Consider the following 18672-nt stretch of genomic DNA (forward strand, 5'->3'; position numbering starts at 1 on the left):
GACTCTTTAGTGACCCCATGGACTGTAGCCAGGCTCCTCCATTCATGAGATTTTCCAGGTAAGAATACTGGAGTCGGTTGCCATTTCCTTGTCTAGGGTATCTTCGCAACCCAGGGATCAAATCCAGGTCTCCTGCATTGCAGGCAGATTCTTTACCATCTCAGCTACAGTGGTAAAGAACCACTTTACCACTCCAGTTCAGGAGAGGCGGGTTTGATCGTTGGGTCAGGAAGATCCCCTGGAGAAAGGAATGGTAACCCACTTCAGTATTCTTGCCTGGAGAATTCCATGGACAGAGGAGCCTGGTCCATGGGGTCACAAAGAGTCGGAGACGACCGAGCTACTAACATATTCTTTACCACTGAGCTACCTGGGTAGCCCAATTGTGTGTTTTCATCAGAAATAATTCAATCCCTTTCCCCTCAAGAGTGAATTAAGACTGGGAATGAGATCCTAGCCCTGGGTGGAACCAGCAGCTACAATTGGTAGGAGGGACGGGCTAGTGGGGTGGGCGGTTCCTTTTTCTTTCAAGCTTCCTAGATTGTTGTGAACTCTTGACTTTGGCGGTCCCACAAGCAAAACCGGGCAGGGTACGCGGTGGGCCTGCGGAAACCGGCGAGGAGAGCGGGGCCGGGACGGGGCCCTGGCAGGGCCGGGGCGGGGTCGCGGGCGCCCGGTACACTTGCGCTGGGTTGGAGCGGCTAGCCGCTGGCCCACCGGAAGTCCTACGTCCTGGAGCCCCGGTCCTCGGCAGCGGCGGGTGAGTAGGGGCAGCGGGGAGTTGAGCTCGCGGTGGTGGAGGCTAGTGAAAGGTTTGTCCCGCGGTCTTCCGCCCCTGACCTCGGCAGGCGAGGGGAGCATCGCGTCCCGAGTCCTGGCGGAGTTTCCAAGCCCTGGGGGCCCCTGGGGAAACCTGGACTACTCAGGGTGGGGCCCGGTGCAGCGACCACTCACTCCCTGGGGATTCGGCCCAGAGCACGGGCTGCTAGCACGTGTTGAAAAAGTCGGGGTCCCAGCAACGAGGTTTCGGGGCAGACGGGCATCGGCCAGTGCAGTTCCCGTCAGCGGGACCCGTTCAGTGGGAATTGAGGAGCGGGCCACGCAATCGTGAGCGAAACTCTCCTGCCCGCGGGAGCCTCCGAGGCTGGGGTCCGAGGCCCGGCGCGCAGTGGCCGGAGGTGAGCGCCGTGGGCCCGCGATTTGACCCGGCAGAGCTAGGACCGAGCAGAGACCCGAAGACCGGATGAGAAGGGCGAAGGCCCGAGGGTCGTTCTGCCTTGCCGGAGGGCAGAAAACTCCAGTGGCTGAAGCAGCGGCGAGGGCGGACCCCCGAAGCCTGGAGGGTGTGTTGGGGGTTTCAGTGGTTCTCAGAATCGCTACGGGAAACAATGGACGGGTTTGGGGTTAGAGATCCGGTGGACTCAGAGCACTGGAAAATGGCGACACATTCCCTCGAGGGGTTTACGTTCTTGGAAGGGCGGGGACGGGCCCTGAACTGATAAACAGGTCTGCGCCTAGAGTCATAAGTTATCCCAGCCGCCTTGCACTAGCCGGCCAACCGGTTTGAGCTCTGGGGCGAGTGGATATTGAAAGTACTGTCGAAGTCAACGTGCCAGGGGCAGGCGGCAGCGGCCAGAAATTCAGACTCCATAGTCATGCTTTCTCCCCAAACCAGACAACCAGCCTAGAATCTGGACCGAGCGCCCCTGGCCACCACCCCCAGCAAATGCTTTTGAGAAAGACTTAACAAGGGTGGGTCTTTCCTGAGGGAAAACAAGAGAGCCAGAACTTTGAGGATACGATTATAGAGACTTTTGAAGTGTTACTTTTACTGTGTTCCACGGGCTAGTAGAATAATCCAGACCTGCACCATCTCACCGCTTGATTGTGGATGGGCTTGAAGGGAAGGGAGGGAGGGACCAACTTCACCTCCTAGGAAAAGCACCTTTCCTGTCAGCTTTCTTTTTAGCAATCCTGTTAACTTCATCGTTGAACGCCCTTTGCCTTTCTGGCATTTTCAATTCTACCACCTTTCAAAAAAGTGAAAGGAAGAACGTCAACAGGTTTAAGTCTTCATTCTTTTCATTCCATTCATTCCATCTGGAGGGAGGCCTAGCGGGGTGAGTGGCAGTCCGCAGGAGGAGGTGGGAGTTCCGCCATGTTTGGGCAGAGCAGGAACTTCCCCGGTTGGATCGCAGCTCCAGCGCTGGCTCCCTGGGAGCCCTGTGTAAGTGTTGGTTGTTGGGCTGTTACCTTTCTTTTTTCTTTTTTTAACTGTCGTTAAACTAACTCTGCTGCGGGGCATGCAGGATCCCCATTAGGGATCAAGCCTGGACTTTTAACCACCAGACGAACAGAGAAAGTCCCTCCCTTATCATTCTTTACAAGGATCTGTATGTATTAAAAAATCACAGAATCATCTTAGATGGGATCTTAGAGAGTCTCCTTTAATCTTATTTTCCAGTAAATCCACATCAGAATGAAGACACTTGCACAAGGCTGTTTGTGACAGAACCAGGGCTGGTTACCTCAGGCATATGCTTTCTTTCCAGAATACCATACTGCCACCTTAGAGGGGGCTTTGGGACAGCGGGAATCTTGTCCTTGGTGATAGAGTCCATGCTTTGAATGCTAACTCTGCTGTGGACTGGGAGCATCCCTGAGCACATTACCTAGCCTCTCTGTACTTTTTTTTTTCAATTATTTTTATTGGTTGGAGGCTAATTACTTCGCAACATTGCAGTGGGTTTTGTCATACATTGACATGAATCAGCCATGGAGTCTCTCTGTACTTTAGATTACTTAAAATGGGGTTATTAATCATGACCTCATGAGGCAGTACTGAGAAGTTTTAGGTACAAATCGGGGGTTCAATAACTCTTGGTGTTTCCTGACCAAATTAGGAAGCTCATTCCCCCTCTTGATAAACTGATAAGTTTTGTTTCTCTCTGACCTCAGGTTCCTGGAGGTGGGCAGCAACTAGAAGCGGGGTGAAGCAGAAGACAGACGACACCTGCAGAGCTGGCATTACTGAAGAGTGACTGCTGAGCCAAGGGGGACCAGGTCCCTGCACTCTGTGGAGCTTGAAGGGAATCAAAGGTGTTCTCAGTTGTGAAAGAGGAGAGTTTGGACAGCAGAACAAAAAAGGAAGATAGCCCCCTGGAGCAGATACCTTTGACACAGGAGGCCAGTTCAAACCCTTTGCAAAAGCCTTTGCCAAGTCTCTCCATCTGCTCAGTCGCTGGAAGGTAGATAGCCCCAGGATGGAGCCTAGTCAGCCTTGGGGGCCAGGCCAGGCAAGGATAAAGCTAAAAACAGACAGCATTGAAGAGAAGGTGTCTGACCAGCCGAAGCCAGTGGAACCTGTACAGAAGCTGCTCCCTCAGGTGGATGAGGAGGACCTGCTGAAAGCCCAGAAGGGAGAGAGCTGGTGGAAGATGTGGGTGAAGGTGAGGAGACCAAGCCAGAGGGAGGGAGGGAGGGCCTGGGTCCTGGACTCCAGGAGCTCTTTCATCCATTATCCTGTCTGCAGACCAAATGGAATCTCAGAGAGTTCCAAGCTGAAAAGGAGAAGGGGCTTTGAGTCCTTTTTTCAGATTCCACACCAGCCTGGAATCCTTCAAGGGCTACTTGCTGAAATTCATCATAGTGGCAGCCTTTCATCCTTCCTACTTGTACATTCAGTACATACCCCTCCCTTCTCCCCCTGCATTGTTCTCCCTTCCTCTCCACCCTTCCTTTCCTGTTTGTACATTAAAGTTGCTGATTCTGTATTTGTCTTTTCCTATTTCTTCCCTCCTTCCATGGTTTTCCTTTTCTCTTAGTGTTCTGAACCTTTAGACTGGATGTCTGTCTGTCTGTATACAAACTCCCTGAATCTTTCCTGTTCTTCCAGAAGCCAGTCACCTTTGAGGATGTGGCAGTGACCTTCACCCAGGAAGAGTGGAAATGTCTAGATGCCAGTCAGAGGGTCCTCTACCAGGATGTTATATCAGAGACTGTCAGAAACCTGATGTCTGTGGGTAAGAGGCTGGGGTTCCTCACAAGCTCTCTGTCCCAGGCCTTTGGGACATCTGGTTTCCCTGGATAGGTAGATCAGTTCACAATTATCTTCACTGATCCTTGGTTTTGGTTCTTTATGTTCCAGGTGGGAAAGATCTGGGTTACTAGGCTCAGGGTGAAAGAAGGAATGAAAGCTTGCATGAAGGCAAAGATAACACTTGTAACATGATAACAGTGTTTTCAAAGAATGCAAATCTGCCTATTCATCCAACCAGTATTTACTGAGCCATTTGTCTTCGCTGGTGGCTCAGCTGGTAAAGAATCTGCCCTCAGTGCTGGAGACCTGGGTTCGATCCCTGGGTTGGGAAGATCCCCTGGAGAAGGGAAAGGCTACCCACTCCAGTATTTTGGCCTGGAGAATTCCATGGACTGTATAGTCCATGGGGTAGCAAAGAGTCACGACTGAGCGACTTTCACTCACTCACTCACTCACTTGTCTTATGTACCCGACACTTTGTTGGAATCTGGAATCTGGCCTTTTGCGTGTCTCCTCCTAGCACTTAAATGTCCCAGATTATGGCTCTTAAACCACAGATATGCAAGAAGGGAGCCTCTTGTCCCCATGAGGTGTGAAGGGGCTGAGCCTGGGACCTCAGCTCTTCCTCTCCTTCCCATCCCCCAGATGGAATCTTTCTGTCTAATCTAGATCTGATCGCCAAGCTTGAGCAAGAAGAGAAACAGTGGGAAGCAGATCTCTGTTCCCCGAATGGAGAAGGCTTTCATTCAGGTGAGAATTGCAAAGGAGAGAGGAGAGTGAAAAGGGCCCAGGACATGCCTCAGGAGGATGGAAACGCCTAAGAGGAACAGGGCTCTGAATACCTGGTTCTAGCTTACATGCTTCCTGCCTAGACATCATCTGCTCAAGTCCCCTGGCTTCAAGAAGATGAGTATCTGAGCCATTCAGGATGAGTGAATATCTTCAGTTTCCAGAGACAGAGAGATTCCATGTCAGTTGCTTATGACAGCGATAGCCTCTTGATTAAAAAGTCCTTCCCAGGAGAAAAAGAAAGGGATGGGAGATAAGCTTGATGCTGAGTTGGACTAAGGATGACTTGTTCCTGAGAGTAGAATAAGGACTTGAGAGAAATTTAAGTCTAAGCTGACCCCACTCCTGGTTTGCCAGGACAGTTCTGGTTTATGCTTCTCACCTTAGCTTGATTCTTAATAGCACCTCTGGTCACCCAAGTATCCCAATCCTCATGATATATTATGAGGTCACCTGTGGGTATCTGGGGTGTCTGGGAGTTTGATCAATATTGAAAATGAGAGGAATTAGCACATAATGTAAATAAACTACACTTCAGTTATTGAAAAAAGAAAATGAAAAGAAATGGATTTCAAGAAATGTGGTTAAAATTTTGATCTCTGATATTGTTGGAAGATTCCAGTTAAATTTTTATTTGCTTTTAATTTGAAAACCCAAAAGTTTATTCTTATCTCTGGTCTCTGAGGTGTAAGAGTGAGGGTGAATGTCGGGTGGGAGAGGAAGCAGTGTGGACTGAGCAGAGAGCTGTGTCAGGGCTGTCATGATGAATCCCATCTTTCTTCTTGTTCCCTCCAGGAGGCAAGAAGGAAGGATGCCAAGAACAGAGTCAGAGTGTGGGAGATGAAGGGACTGTTGATGACAAGAAGGCCTCCCTTGCTCACAGAGGCTCAGGCCCAACCTCTCCTCCAGCTGGGTCCCCGGACAAGACACCAGCGTTGCCAGAATCCTGGGCTCGGCCAGCCTTTACCTGTCACACCTGTGGCAAGTGCTTCAGTAAGCGCTCCAGCCTCTACAACCACCAGCTTGTTCACAACAGCGCCCAGTGTGGGAAGTCCTTCCAGAACCCCAAGGACCTCAGCTCCGGCCGGCGCAAGCAACTCAGGGAGAGGCCCTTCCGCTGCTCACTCTGTGGCAAGACCTACTGCGATGCTTCTGGACTGAGCCGTCACCGCCGTGTCCATCTGGGCTACCGGCCGCACGCGTGCCCCTTCTGTGGGAAGTGCTTCCGGGACCAGTCTGAGCTCAAACGCCACCAGAAGACGCACCAAGGCCAGAAGCTGGGGGCTGGAAACCAGAAGCATATTGTGAGGACTCCGGATACCAGAGCTGGATTACAGGGGCCAGCAACAGGGAACCATGCACCAGTGGCTGGGACCCAAGGACCCACACTTAAAACCAAGGGTCCCCAGACTGAGCCCCAGCCGTCAATAGACAGGAACCAGGCACCTGCCACCAAGAACCTGGTAACCACTGTGAGCGCTCAGGCCCCAGTTATTACGGCCCCGGAGCCTGTGACCAGAACCCCAGGCCCAGAGCCTGTGACCAGAACCCTGGCAGCCAACATGCGAGCCACCCGGCTGAACACCAAGTCCAACTCTCACCCAGAGAAGCCTTCAAGACGCAAGGTCTTCTCTTGCCCTCATTGTCCCTTGACTTTTAGCAAGAAAACCCGTCTCTCCAGTCATCAGAAGGTCCATTTCACAGAGCAGTCCAACCGCTGCTTCCACTGTGGCAAGTCCTTCACTTTATTCTCCGGGCTGATCCGGCACCAGCAGACTCATTGGAAGCAGAGGATCTACTGTTGCCCTATCTGCGACGTCTGCTTTGGGGAGAAAGAGGACCTTTTGGGTCACTGGGGGGGCTACAGAAGCAAGGGGCTGTTCCTGGGCAGTCCCCACAAGTGCTGGGCCATCCTGGGTCAGTGGCTCGGCTTCTTTCCCAATGCCTCTGCTGTGGCAGGGAAGGAAATGGATCTTTCTCCTGGATCTAGACCCTCAGGAAACGGGAGGAAGGGAGAGGAAAAGGCACGCAGAAGAAAGAAAGCAGAGAAGGCAGTGAAGGTCTTGGAAGGGAAATGAATGGCCTGTCCGCCCGAGGTCTTTCTCTGTTTGGTTTTCCAGAGGAATGACCTCCAGGGTAAGGAGACTGGGATAGAGGAAGAGAGGTGAGGGGATAGTGGAGGACATACAGAAAGGAAAGGGGACAAGAAGTGGCACTTGGAAACTTGTATTGTTATTAATTAGCACCTAGCTTGTTTCTTTGTGTCTGATAGACCATCAAGTAGTAATTGTTCAAAAAGACAGTGGATCTTCAATAGGTATGAAGATGGGAGGGAAAGGATGAGAGAAGGGGAAGTCTGAGGGGCCCATCTGGAGGGGTGTGGAAGTAGAAGGGAGGTGTTTGAAAGCAGGCGTGTTGCTCCCTTCTCATCCCTTGCTCCCCTGGCTCCTCGCTGAGCCGCCCAGGCAAGATGGAGCTCTGGCCAGCACTCTATGGGTTTCTCCCCAGGTCCTCACTCTGCAGGTCACTTGGCTCTCTCCTGGATATTGTGGACTTTTCCTGCACCTTCTCTTCAACCCTTCACACCCCTCAGCTCTGCCTACCAGGGCTGAGATCTTGAAAGAAATGACCACCATTTGCAAAGCTGATGTGTTGTAATTTGCAACGAGGAGGTTCCTGGTCTCCATTTCATGGCAGAGACCCTCTTGTCTGTGTTACTCTGCAGCACAGGTGTCCTCTGACAGAAGAACACCTGCCTGGCTATAGCCTGAGAGGATTTCCAGGTGGAAGACAAGCCAAGGAGCAGAACGATGTGGGCAGCAAAAAGGGGGAGAGGAAGGAAGGAGCTGGGGAAAGGGACAGACAAGGTAATGACAGAAGAGAAGTCGATTCTGTTTGGAATTCAGAGCATTCCTGAAGTGCAGATTGCAATGTCCCCGCAGCGAAGAGGGAGGCCAGTGAATGTGCAACTCAATGGATGTGACATCCCCAAGGACTGATCCTTGGACCAGCCAGGCTCTTCTGCATCTCAGCCAAGATGCGGTGTCCTTCAGAAGGGGTTTCCTAGAAGGAGGAGAAAATAACTTGAAAAAGCTGTCAACATTTTCTGTCATGAAACTGTTAAACCAGAGAGAAGACAGACCCTGAGGAGTCACCCAGCATCAGAGGTGAGGCCCGGAGCAGCTGCTGGAGGGAATGAATGAACGGATGGGAAAGGAGGCAGTAGTAGTGGGATTCTTGATAGTGGGGCTCATAGCTGGGGCAGATCAGGCAGAAGATTAGAGCGCCTTCAGCTCCCATCGCCCAGGAGACATCCCTCCACCCAGGCTTGCCAGTCCCATCCTTTCCTCTTGGATTTTGATCCCTCAGTAGCCCCCTCTTCCCCTTGCTGCTGCTCTCTCTCTATTTTGCTCTCAGCTTATAAGAAAGTGAAGAAAACTTACTTAGCTCTTCAAGAAATTGCCCTGAAAACAAAGAGAAATAGGTGATGAGCAGATGATGACTGGCTCCTCCCACATCCTCCCTGTGGACTTTGTAATCATGCCCTTCCCCCCTTCCACTAAGACAGCCCTCAGATCTCAATAAGTGGTTCACTTCTTGGATTCTCTGAGGAGCCTGGGGTTGGCCACGGGGACAGAGCAGGAAGGACATTCCGGCTCTGAATCTTGAACCCTGCTCCCATCCACCCTCTTTATGTTTCCTATTCAGGGCTGGCTTAGTCCCTCCAGCTCAGCGGTCCCGTCTGCGGCCCCAACACTGCACCTGCTAGTCTGCGGTGTAGCCAGTTATAGCAGATTATCAAGGCCACCAGGGGTCCGAGAACTGGCACGATGACAAATAGGGTTATCTTCCAGCAGGGCACCATCAGGAAGTGGGGATCTGAATTATTTGCCACAAAACAAACAGGATTAACATGTGTCCCCCCCTTGTGTCCCACCCACCCCCTCCATTTATTATTGCCTTTCTTTGGGATTGGGGGTTCTTAACCTGGGTCCCAAAATAGTTTGGATGGAATCCAGGGAGTTCATGAATTTGTATGAGAAAAGCACTACATTTTTATTTTCACTAACTTCGAACTGAATTTAGCTTTTTCTTCCTGAAAAAGGACTGTAGGTAACAAATCAGTTATCAGTGGTACCTGTGACTTTATCACCAGTGGAAACAGCATTCCCATCAGAGTTGTTTCTGAAGTCTCAAAATACTGTTTATCAATATTTTGAAATACCAGATGACTTGCCACTACATTTTATTATTTAATCTATAGTTTTGTTATTTAAAGAAACATTGGTTACTTTAATCACAAATTTGTTTGTATTGCAATAACTTTCAAAACAATGGTATTCTTTGTAATCATATGTGTTGTATTTTATGTGTACATTTCAAAACATTCTGGGAAGGGAGCGGTTCATGAGGCTTCACCAGACTATTGAAGAGTACAGAGTTAAGACCTTTGTTATTTGAATTCTGTAAAACAGATCTTGGTCCTCCCCTTTGACTGGAGACTGTGTGTTTTTTTCTACACACTGATTAAATGCCAGGGTGGAGTCAGGGACACCTCCAGCCTTCAGAAGCAAAGGCAGTTGGGGAAGGCTGCTCAGGGCCGGGACCATATTAAAATTTCTGCAACATCCACTCAACAAGTATTTGGGTGCCTTTCTGTTGTAGGCATTGTCCTTAGGCACTAGATGATCTGCAGTGAACAAAAAGGACAGAGACCATGGCCTTGGGCCAACCTTTTTTTTCTTCCCTGCTGTGTGGCATGCAGGATCTTAGTTCCCCCACCAGGGATCAAACCTGTATCCCCCTACAGTGGAAGTGCAGAGTCTTCCGCAGTGGACTGCCAGGGAAGTCCAGGCCAACATTCCAGGGGGGGTGTCTTCCCTTTCCCCACTAAGTCTTCCCCGAGGAGTCAGTTACTTATTCTGTACTCATGAAAACTCATTTTTCCTCGTGATTTGTCAATGATGTATAAGTACTTTTGTTCACCAGTTAATTTATGTGTATGTATCACTTCCCCAACTAGACATCAAATTGATGTGCAAAGACTCTGTTTACCTCTCCTTTGTAATTCCTAAAAAAATAAATCATGTATGTAAAGTATTTGTAATTCCTAGAATGAGTTAACATTGGGAAGCTGTTAGTTATAGTACCACAGATGAAAGTATGTGCTTGTGAGCTCAGTCATGTCCAACTCTTTCCGACCCATGGACTGTAGCCCACCTGGTCCCTCTGTCTGTGCGGTTTTTCAGGCAAGAATACTGAAGTGAGTTGTTATTTCCTCCTCTAATGATCTTCCCAGCCTAAAGATCGAACCCACATCTCCTGCATTGCCAGCAGATTCTTTATCACCGGGCCACCTGGGAAGCTCTAAGTGTTATTAATTAATAATGCTATTATCTAACCAATCTTAGATGCAGACAGTGACATTCAAAGAAAGAACAAGAGAAGGAGAAAACCAACCGGGAGCCGGGGGTCGTTTCGTCCCCAGGTGTCAGGAGTCTTGTAAACACCAAGCTGACCTGGGGGGCTGGGTATCCCAGAACTTACCAAAAGTCCGGTGGAGATTCTCTGAAAGAAGAAAAAATGCAAATGAACTTAGTGCGCTTGCTATGATCCTTTCTCCTCTGAGCCTTTGTTATTTAATCACTTTGAATTGTTTGTAGTTGTAAGTGGTGCTCGAAGATGGAGGAAGGGAAGCTGTAGGATTTTACTTCTGCTCTCCCTGAAGGCAGGGAAGAGGAATGAAACTGTACGACTGGCTTTAGGAGTTTTCAATAGTGAAGTTCCTGCTTCAAGGAGCACAGGGTGTCGGGGCAGAGGCAGAGATGGTCAGAGAAAATGACCATTTCAGTTATGAGGAAGGTCTGGGGAGGGAAGGTACCTGGAACTCACCTATCTCTGCCCAGAGTTTTCCTAAAATAGAAAAAGGCAACATTAATTCTACCGCAGGCAGTAGATGGGACCCTCCACACCCACTGCCCTGGGCCTTTGTGCAGGCTCTTTTCTCAGCAGCCTAGGAGCATCCTTAGCGTGAGAACCAGATTTGAATCGTGGGCTTCAGGCTCATTCTTTGGCTATTGCCTGGGTTAAAGAAAGTGGAGAACCTCGGCAGACAGCAATGTCCACCAACACCCCAAACCAACTGTTACCTCCCCCACTGCTCTCTGCTCCTTTTCCTGCTGGTTGTGGGGTCACACGGGCACTCCACCTGCTGGGCTGTCAATTTGTTAATCTAAAGCTGCTTCCCATCTGGAGGAGGAAAGAAGGAACTAAACATTTAGTTGAGCAACTGCTTTTTGACCGGCTCTGTATTAGGCACTTTACATAACACTGTCCCCTACCTTCTAGGAGGGAGGGTGTTATCTCTGCCTGAAACAGACAAGGCAGCTGAGACTTGGAGGAGGGTTCTGGTCATTGAGCAGGACCCAAACCCAGGCTGCCCAATTCCACTAGTCAGGTCCTTTCTCCTCAGCCATGTGGGTGAAGAGGTTACTGAGTATCTGGGACGAGGACATGGGGAGAGAGGACCCCACCAGTGTCACCCCTACATATACTCCAAACCCTCCTTGCTGCTTTAGCCTCTTAGGAAGGGGAAGGGGAAGGGGAAGGAGGCCCTATAGGCTTTGGCTTTGAGAACACTTGGTGGAGGGGAGAAGTCTTGACATGAATGCTCTTGGGCACAAGAGGCAGCTTCAGACAGCTGGACCCCAGTCCTCGGTGTTGTATGGAGAAGGAGTCCCTACTACGTGCTAGGGACTTATACTTACGGTATCTTTGCTTAAACCTAATAACACAGATCTGCCAAATTCTGAAGCTCATGCTCTCCCAGAAGGATGAGCTGCTGTGTATGGTACAGGGGCCAGAAAATAGGGGTTTCAGTTTGAGCTCTGCCACTTACAAGCTGTACCAGCTTGAGTAAATCTCTGAACCACTCCAAGCTTCAGGTACCTCCTCTGTAAAATGGGGTTATTACATATCAGCCCTACCTCTTAGCGAAACTACAGGTCCTGTTACCTAAGTGATATGAAACTTATCATCATGGAGTTCTGAACCCAGGAGTCCCTCAAAAATAGATGTCAGCTGACCAAGCTCCAAGAGCTTCAGGGATGGTCCCCCGCCAGCCGCCCTCCAGCCTGTACCTCGGAGTCTGCGCTGCAGGCACAGGAAGACGAGGCCCACGGTGATCTGCAGGAGGAGCACTGGCAGGACCGCGATGAGCACCAGCACGCCCGGGTTGATCCAGTAGAAGGGATCTGAAAGGCAGAACCGGGGAGGCCCAGTGCTCATCCCCAACACCCAGCAGAGTGCCCAAAGATGACTCAGAACTGACATCTGAGCTTAGGCTTAAAGGAAAAGTGGTTGTTTCCAGGCAGGGCCGGTAGTTTAGAATGACAGGAGTCTATATATTGGGCAAGTCTTGGAGAGTTTTGAGGACCACAGAAGAGACTTAGATCTGACCCTCAAGGTCACGGGGGTACCCTGAAGGATTCCATGATAAGGAGTGACAAGATCTGACACACTCACTGACTGCAGGATGGGGGGTGGGAGGTTGGGGGGGGCAGTCAATTAAGAGGCTATGAAAATAGTGAAAGTAAAAATCATGAGCCTGAACTAGGACAGTATAGGAAATCCAGGTGAACTTAAACAGGAAAAAAAAAAGTCTTTTTAGTAACTTTTAAACTAAAATGTAGTGTTTCTTTCAATTATGTTTGTAGGTAACACTCTGAAACAATATGAACAGGACCTGAGACTTTGTCATCCCTAAAACGCACAACTATTTTCATATCACAGTTGGTGCAGAAATCTCAAAATATCACCTATGTTCACCGTTTTGAAATGACACTCTGATCAAGGCCACCCCATATCTTATTTAAAGGTAACCTGGAGCAACACGATTTTGATAACTATTTCAGTACAGGTATATTATTTGTTTCAAATATCCTTCTGAGAAGGGGTCCGTCGACTTTACCAGTCCGACAAAAGAGTGCATGACACAAAGAAAAGCTCAGAACTTCTGTTCTGGAGATTTTGAGAAAGTGGAATCCATGGATTTGGTAGATGTGGACTGGAAAGGATAAAGAGAGAGGGGGTAAACTTTGCCTTTCTGGCGCCATCTAGTGCCCATTTTAGAGTCTGCCCTTCAGTGCCTCAAAGCTCTCCCCGTGTAGTCTCAGCTTGCAGAGACTGCGCTTTTCATTTCGTTCTCTGCTTTAGGGGGCTAAGGGCTTCCCTTGTGTCTCAGTTGGTAAAGAATCCGCCCGCAATGCTGGCGACCTGGGTTCGATCCTGGGTTGAGAAAATCTCCTGGAGAAGGGAAACGCTACCCACTCCAGTATTCTGGCCTGGAGAACTCCATGGACTGTATAGTCCATTGGGTCGCAAAGAGTCCGATACGACTAAGCGACTTTCACTTACTCACTTGGGCTAAATAAAGATACTGACATCAGGGTAGGCATTAAGTCACAGCAAAAAGCCTCAAACTGGTTTTTGAGAAGGAGTCAAACGGACCCCTTCTCAAACTGGTTTCTTAGGTAAAAATACCACCCTTCAAGCTGCAGTTTCAGGATCTTGTCTGTTACTGTGTCCCCCAGGAGAAAATAGTCAACTCTGCTTTCAGAGTTCTTATCGGAAGTAACCTGGAGCAACATTATTTAGCAATTACATCCTTTAGTTCCTTTCTTTGTACACCTTTTATATTTTAACAAAGGGTTAGAATCACAAAATGAGAGAGAAGCAAACATTGTGAGACTTCTGATGTAAAGAGATAAGTGAAGTATATAGCATCACCTACGAAATATGCCTGACAAAACAAATCAGACCTGAATCTGATGGTGCATATTCTAATCTATGAGTTCACAGGAAATAAAGGGTATGGAACACCATGTTGAATAACATGGGAGTGACATCGTGGAAAACTCTACAGGGTGAATACTTACCTGTGGATCTTGTTTGGATTGGATTCAAGCAAACCAACTGTAAAAATGTATTTATAAAATAATCAGAAAAATGTGAACACACACCGGGTATTAATAAGAATTTCTGTTAAAGTTTAAGAGATGTCGCAGTAATATTTTGGCTATGATTTTGTTTTGTTTGATGAGTTTTTCTATTTGAGACATACAGTCTTGAGGATTTAGCATGACATGATAATGCTGTCTAGGATTTGCCTGAGTAATTCAGCTGGGGAGTAAGTTGATGAATGGGGTCGAGTGAAACAGGTTGTCAGTCCTTGGGTCATAACTGCTGCAGTCAGGTGATAGGAACTGGGAGGCTCATTATAATAATCTCTCTACTTCTGGAAGTTTTTTACAGTTTCATAATGAAGAGTTTAAGAAAGGTTTAGAGACAACTAGTAATAAAATCATAAAAGTGACAAGGAAAATATAAAGTTGGAAAGTGAGATTAGAAACTCTTTAGAGAAAAAGGGGAGGTAATTACACCTGAGAATCCTATGGACAGAGGAGCCTGACAGGCTACAGTCCATGGGATCGCAAGAGTTGGACATGACTTAGCGACTAAACCACCAATTACACCTGAAATTTGGCAGTCACATACTTACTGCATTTCAGTCCTAAATTTGTCTTGGCTTCCTGGAAACACAGGCTAGGTGAGTGGTCCCTTATAAAATACTCCTTTTTTTTTTTTAAAGACTCTTAAGCATGCAGATTATGAGACAGGAGGAAGTGGGTTGTATTATGGAAATCTACCCAAAGGAAAACTTTCTCCCTGGGGAGTTTTTTTTTTTTTTTTGAGGGAGTAGGGATGGGAAATGTACTGGGGGAGGCAGTTTTTGAGCAAGGAGGAAGTTATTGAACAGGAATAAGGAAAATCAGCCAACTGGAGAGGTCCTCACTCTTAGACTCCCTTGCAGGTAAAAATCCCCCAGTGAGAACAGCTGTATGAAGAACATTCAGTGCTACACAAAGCTATTTTCACATGCCTGAAATCCCTCTGTAGAAACAGTGCTTTGTTATCCCACATACAATGCCATCTTCTGGTCCCAGCACTGCGACAGTGGCCCTTGAGACACAAAAGTGATCGATTGTCCGATGTTTGTGCTGCAGGTGGGGAGGAGGGAAGGAAAATGACCTGAGGCTCTGGCCTCAGAATATTTTTGATCCTCAATTATATAGCAATTAACTTTCAAATCTCTGCCTCCTTGTACACATCCTAACTCCCCAGGGATAGATAAAACAAAACAAAATTTCAAAGTCATCCATCACACAAAACATACTGCAATGAAATTCTGGAGAAAGGAAGCAATGGAGGTAAAATCTACAGGTAACATCTCTTTCTATGAACTTATTCAGACATTTTTTCTGCTTGTTTAATTCACTTGCAGCTGTATTTATCAGGAATATGTTCTTCAAAAATGTACCTCATCTACAAAAACACCACAAACACATCAACCGAGGAATTCATTGTAATAGGATTTGATCAATTTGACCCCTTAGGAATAGGGCTCTTGTTTATAACAAATATACAGAAAGACAATACAAAGCAAAAGAAGAAGGGGAAAAGTCCATTTGGATACTTCGATTAACTTTTAGATAATTCATATTCCTCTCGAGTAGCACAAAATAACCACAAATTGATTATCCTGGATCTTGCTGCCTGCCTTTATCATTTTTTTTAATATTTAAAATTAAAAAATTTCCCTAAGGATACCCACAAATACATTATATATACATTTGCTTTGTATATATATGTATATATACAAATGCATTATATATACATTTTTATATAAGTGGATAAGTATGATGATATGGATAAAGTTACAGTCCTTTTTCTTTTTCAGTTGGATCACACCCTATCCTCCTTTCTTTCCCCCAAAGTGAACCATATTAACTTTCTTATGGATGTCTTTTTATATGTTTCTCTGATATAAAACATAAGGTTTTGTTCTGTTCCCTATATTCTGTAGCTTTCTTTTGTTATCCAACAATACCCTGTGAAATGCCTCCAGGCTGTCTGGTATGGCCCTAAAGCAATTTTTTCTGTGGCTCCATGATTTTCACTATATGGACAACAGTGTTTGCTCAGTCACTCCCTACTCTTGGGTATAGACTCTGATTCTGGCTTCTTTCTCATGCAGAATAATGATGTAGCAGACATCGTGGGCATAGGAATTCCTATGTACTGATGTGTGTTCTCTATGGAGTTAATTCCCAGGAGTGAGCTGTTTGGGTTATAGGATTTCATCTCAACTGAGAGAATGATCAGAGGCTCAGAGGAAGGTCTTGGCCATCGAACAGACAATACCTACTGATAGATGCACTACTCACCTTCCACTTTCAATTCCATCGCTGCCTCCTCTTGGTAAGAGTGATCTCGGAAGAAACATGTAAAACCTCCTTCATCTGAGAACCTCACATTCCGGATCCTGAGGGTCACCTTCCCCTCCCCAATGGTCTCTTTCAGCAGCTGCGTGCGGCCCCGGTATTCAGGTGCCTGCTCTTCGTCTTGGTCCTTGCCATTTCGGTAGAGATGAACCACCCTGGAGAAGGGGGGCCGATACCACCCCACCTCCATGCCTGTAGCATTCTTTCCTGGAGATATGCGACAGGGCAATTCCACTTCATCCCCCACCAGCGCCCGGATGGGGTGCCCTGGTCCTATTACTCTGAACTGTCCTGTCCAAGACACCAAAGAAAAGAAACTGAGCGTCAGAGGGAACCTGGACAAACAAGTCCTTCGTGGGAAGGAAGGGCTGCTTCAACAGGGAAAGAAGAAGGAGCTTGATTTTTAAATGGAATTCTAGAGCCAGGGAGAAGCTCAGTTTTTCTTAAAGGTCTCTGGTTGGAGAGATACCGCGAGTTCCCTGCATAGACCACTCTAGCCAGTGGCCATCCCAGCCCGTAGGAATGTGGCCAAACATTGCGCAGTTTAATGGTCCCGCGGGCCTTCCTATTCAGACTTGGCCAGATTGATTCTTACTCTCCCCTTAGTGGTTTTGCTTTGGTCACTTCACTGCTACCACCTCCCTATCACTTCTCAGCTCTCTGTCCTTGTTCACACCCTGGTCCCAAATTCTTCTCTGAGATCACCCTAGAGGTGGCTCTATTTTCTTCTTCATTTCCTCTGTTTCTTCAGCCCTCTCTATAGCTCCTGGACCCTGCCCAGACATGCTCCCAGTCTGTTTTCATCTGTGGGATGTATCTCCTCGTCAGACTGGGAGCAACTGGGAGATGAGGCTGCTTTCTCCATTAGACCTGCAAAGATTTCCTGAAGGCATGCATAGGCCCCCTCTGTTAGGTGGTTCCTTGAGGTTGGGACTGTGTCTTCTGAGAGCAGGGCTCCTCTGTAAAAACTTATTAGTGTCTGATCATGCAGAACAGAACTCTCAAATGTGACAAGACACTTCAACAAACATTTATCGAGGTTTACCATGGGACAAGTGTGACTAAGCATTTTATATGTTTCATCTCATTGAACCCTGACAGCAACTCCAAAAGGTTGTTGTTATGATATTCCCTATTTGATAGGTGAGAAATCAAAGCTGGAGAGATAGGTAAGAACCAAGTTCAGGGAGATCCCTGAGTTAAGGTCGCATGATGGAGTTGGGGTCCCTTCTGAAGGCTGTAGGTTGGCACTGAAGGCCTCTGAGGGGAACCATGTCAGCACATCTATGTTTCAGAAAGATCACTTGCAGGCAACTTGAGGATGTGTTGAAGGAGGTAAGCCCAGGGAACTAGCCTTCCTGTTCTCAGAGTCTCCCCAGGGCAGGAATAAAGAGAAATCTTACCTGCAGAGCTGGAAGTCAACTGGAGGAGGAGGAAGAGGAGGGAGGGGAGACAGCTGGGCAGAGAGGAGCTCAATAAACTGGCCATCTCCACTGTCGGTGGGGACAGAGAGCCCCTGCAGCAGGGTCAGGCCAAGGAGAGGCCGTTGGGGTGCATGTCCCCACCCCTGAAAAAGTCCTAGGGGAGGATCGGGGAGGGCAGAGCTGCCCTGGCCCTGCCTCCTCCCCAGCAGAACCACAGCTGTGCTCCCAGGCACGGCCCCATGTCATCCCTGCCAGGACTTACACAAAAGGACCACAGAGCCAGGGGATGACCAGGGTTTGCCTTCCCCACCCCCTCAGAGCTGGAGCAGAGGCTGCCTGGTACTGGGCCTTCCTCCCCCACTTCCTCCCAGGGGAGCGGCCAGTCTTCCAGGGGGCTTCTAGGATCTGACCTGTTGGGATGAATCACTCACTGGACCTCAGGCTGAAGCTTGTCCAAGTGATCTGCAAGGTCTCTTCAACCCCTCGCCTCCAGGCGCTAGCCAAGGGAGAGAGATCTGTGTTGGATTTTTTAAAAAATGAAGAAGAAACATTTAGACTTAGTTTCCTATTTCTACCATCTACTGTCATCACCAGGCCATTCATTCCTCTTGATGTCTGACCTCCCTCTCTCTCACCACAAATCCAAATGCCCTCCCTTATGTTCTGATGTGTTGCTTGGGTTTAGTTAACTTCTCCCTCCCAAAGAATATTAATACAGTTTGGAAAGTCACAAGTCCAGTGTCACAAGTTGATGGCCACCTGTGCTTGGAGAGGCAGACATGAAGAAAGTATTATAAGATCTGCAAAGTCAGTGACTGTCAATCAACACAGGCATTGAGGACCGACCAGCAACCAGGATGCATCCTCCAGCCGGCGCATCACTCTCCAGTTTCCTCCGTGTCACAAAGAAAGTGAGAACTGGGATGAAACCTGCATGGAACAGACCACGGGGTCGCAAAGAGTCGGACACTGAGCAACCAAATAAACAAATAAGAATCCATTTTCCTTGCATTGGATGCTCAGAGCCCCAACCACCGGATGGCTAAGGAAGTCCCCACGAGCTAGGATTTGAAGTCAC

The 18672-nt window shown here is 48.1% G+C and overlaps 2 protein-coding genes across 7 annotated transcripts; one reads left to right on the forward strand and one right to left on the reverse strand.

Moving 5' to 3' along the window:
- Positions 1-517: 517 nt before the first annotated feature.
- Positions 518-8043, forward strand: ZFP57 (ZFP57 zinc finger protein). 5 transcript variants are annotated; one of them, XM_043908126.1, is made up of 5 exons: positions 518-760; positions 2959-3449; positions 3896-4022; positions 4685-4789; positions 5624-8043. In XM_043908126.1, the coding sequence occupies exons 2-5, from the start codon at positions 3264-3266 to the stop codon at positions 6904-6906; spliced, it is 1701 nt and encodes a 566-aa protein (XP_043764061.1). In that variant the 5' UTR covers positions 518-760; positions 2959-3263; the 3' UTR covers positions 6907-8043. The 5 variants fall into 5 exon arrangements, with proteins under 5 accessions (XP_043764061.1, XP_043764064.1, XP_043764065.1 ...); XM_043908129.1 differs by having other exon boundaries at positions 519-760; positions 4709-4789; XM_043908127.1 differs by lacking the exon at positions 518-760 and adding an exon at positions 802-1343.
- Positions 5434-17858, reverse strand: MOG (myelin oligodendrocyte glycoprotein). 2 transcript variants are annotated; one of them, XM_043908132.1, is made up of 9 exons: positions 17574-17846; positions 16114-16461; positions 11968-12081; positions 10721-10741; positions 10376-10396; positions 8591-8707; positions 8272-8292; positions 6430-7891; positions 5434-6112 (listed from the first exon to the last, which is right to left on the reverse strand). In XM_043908132.1, the coding sequence occupies exons 1-8, from the start codon at positions 17656-17658 to the stop codon at positions 7878-7880; spliced, it is 741 nt and encodes a 246-aa protein (XP_043764067.1). In that variant the 5' UTR covers positions 17659-17846; the 3' UTR covers positions 5434-6112; positions 6430-7877. The 2 variants fall into 2 exon arrangements, with proteins under 2 accessions (XP_043764067.1, XP_043764066.1); XM_043908131.1 differs by lacking the exon at positions 5434-6112 and having other exon boundaries at positions 7039-8292; positions 17574-17858.
- Between the last annotated feature and the right edge of the window lie 814 nt (positions 17859-18672).

The sequence above is a fragment of the Cervus elaphus genome, chromosome 7 (assembly GCF_910594005.1).
Source record: "Cervus elaphus chromosome 7, mCerEla1.1, whole genome shotgun sequence".
Lineage (NCBI taxonomy): Eukaryota > Metazoa > Chordata > Mammalia > Artiodactyla > Cervidae > Cervus > Cervus elaphus.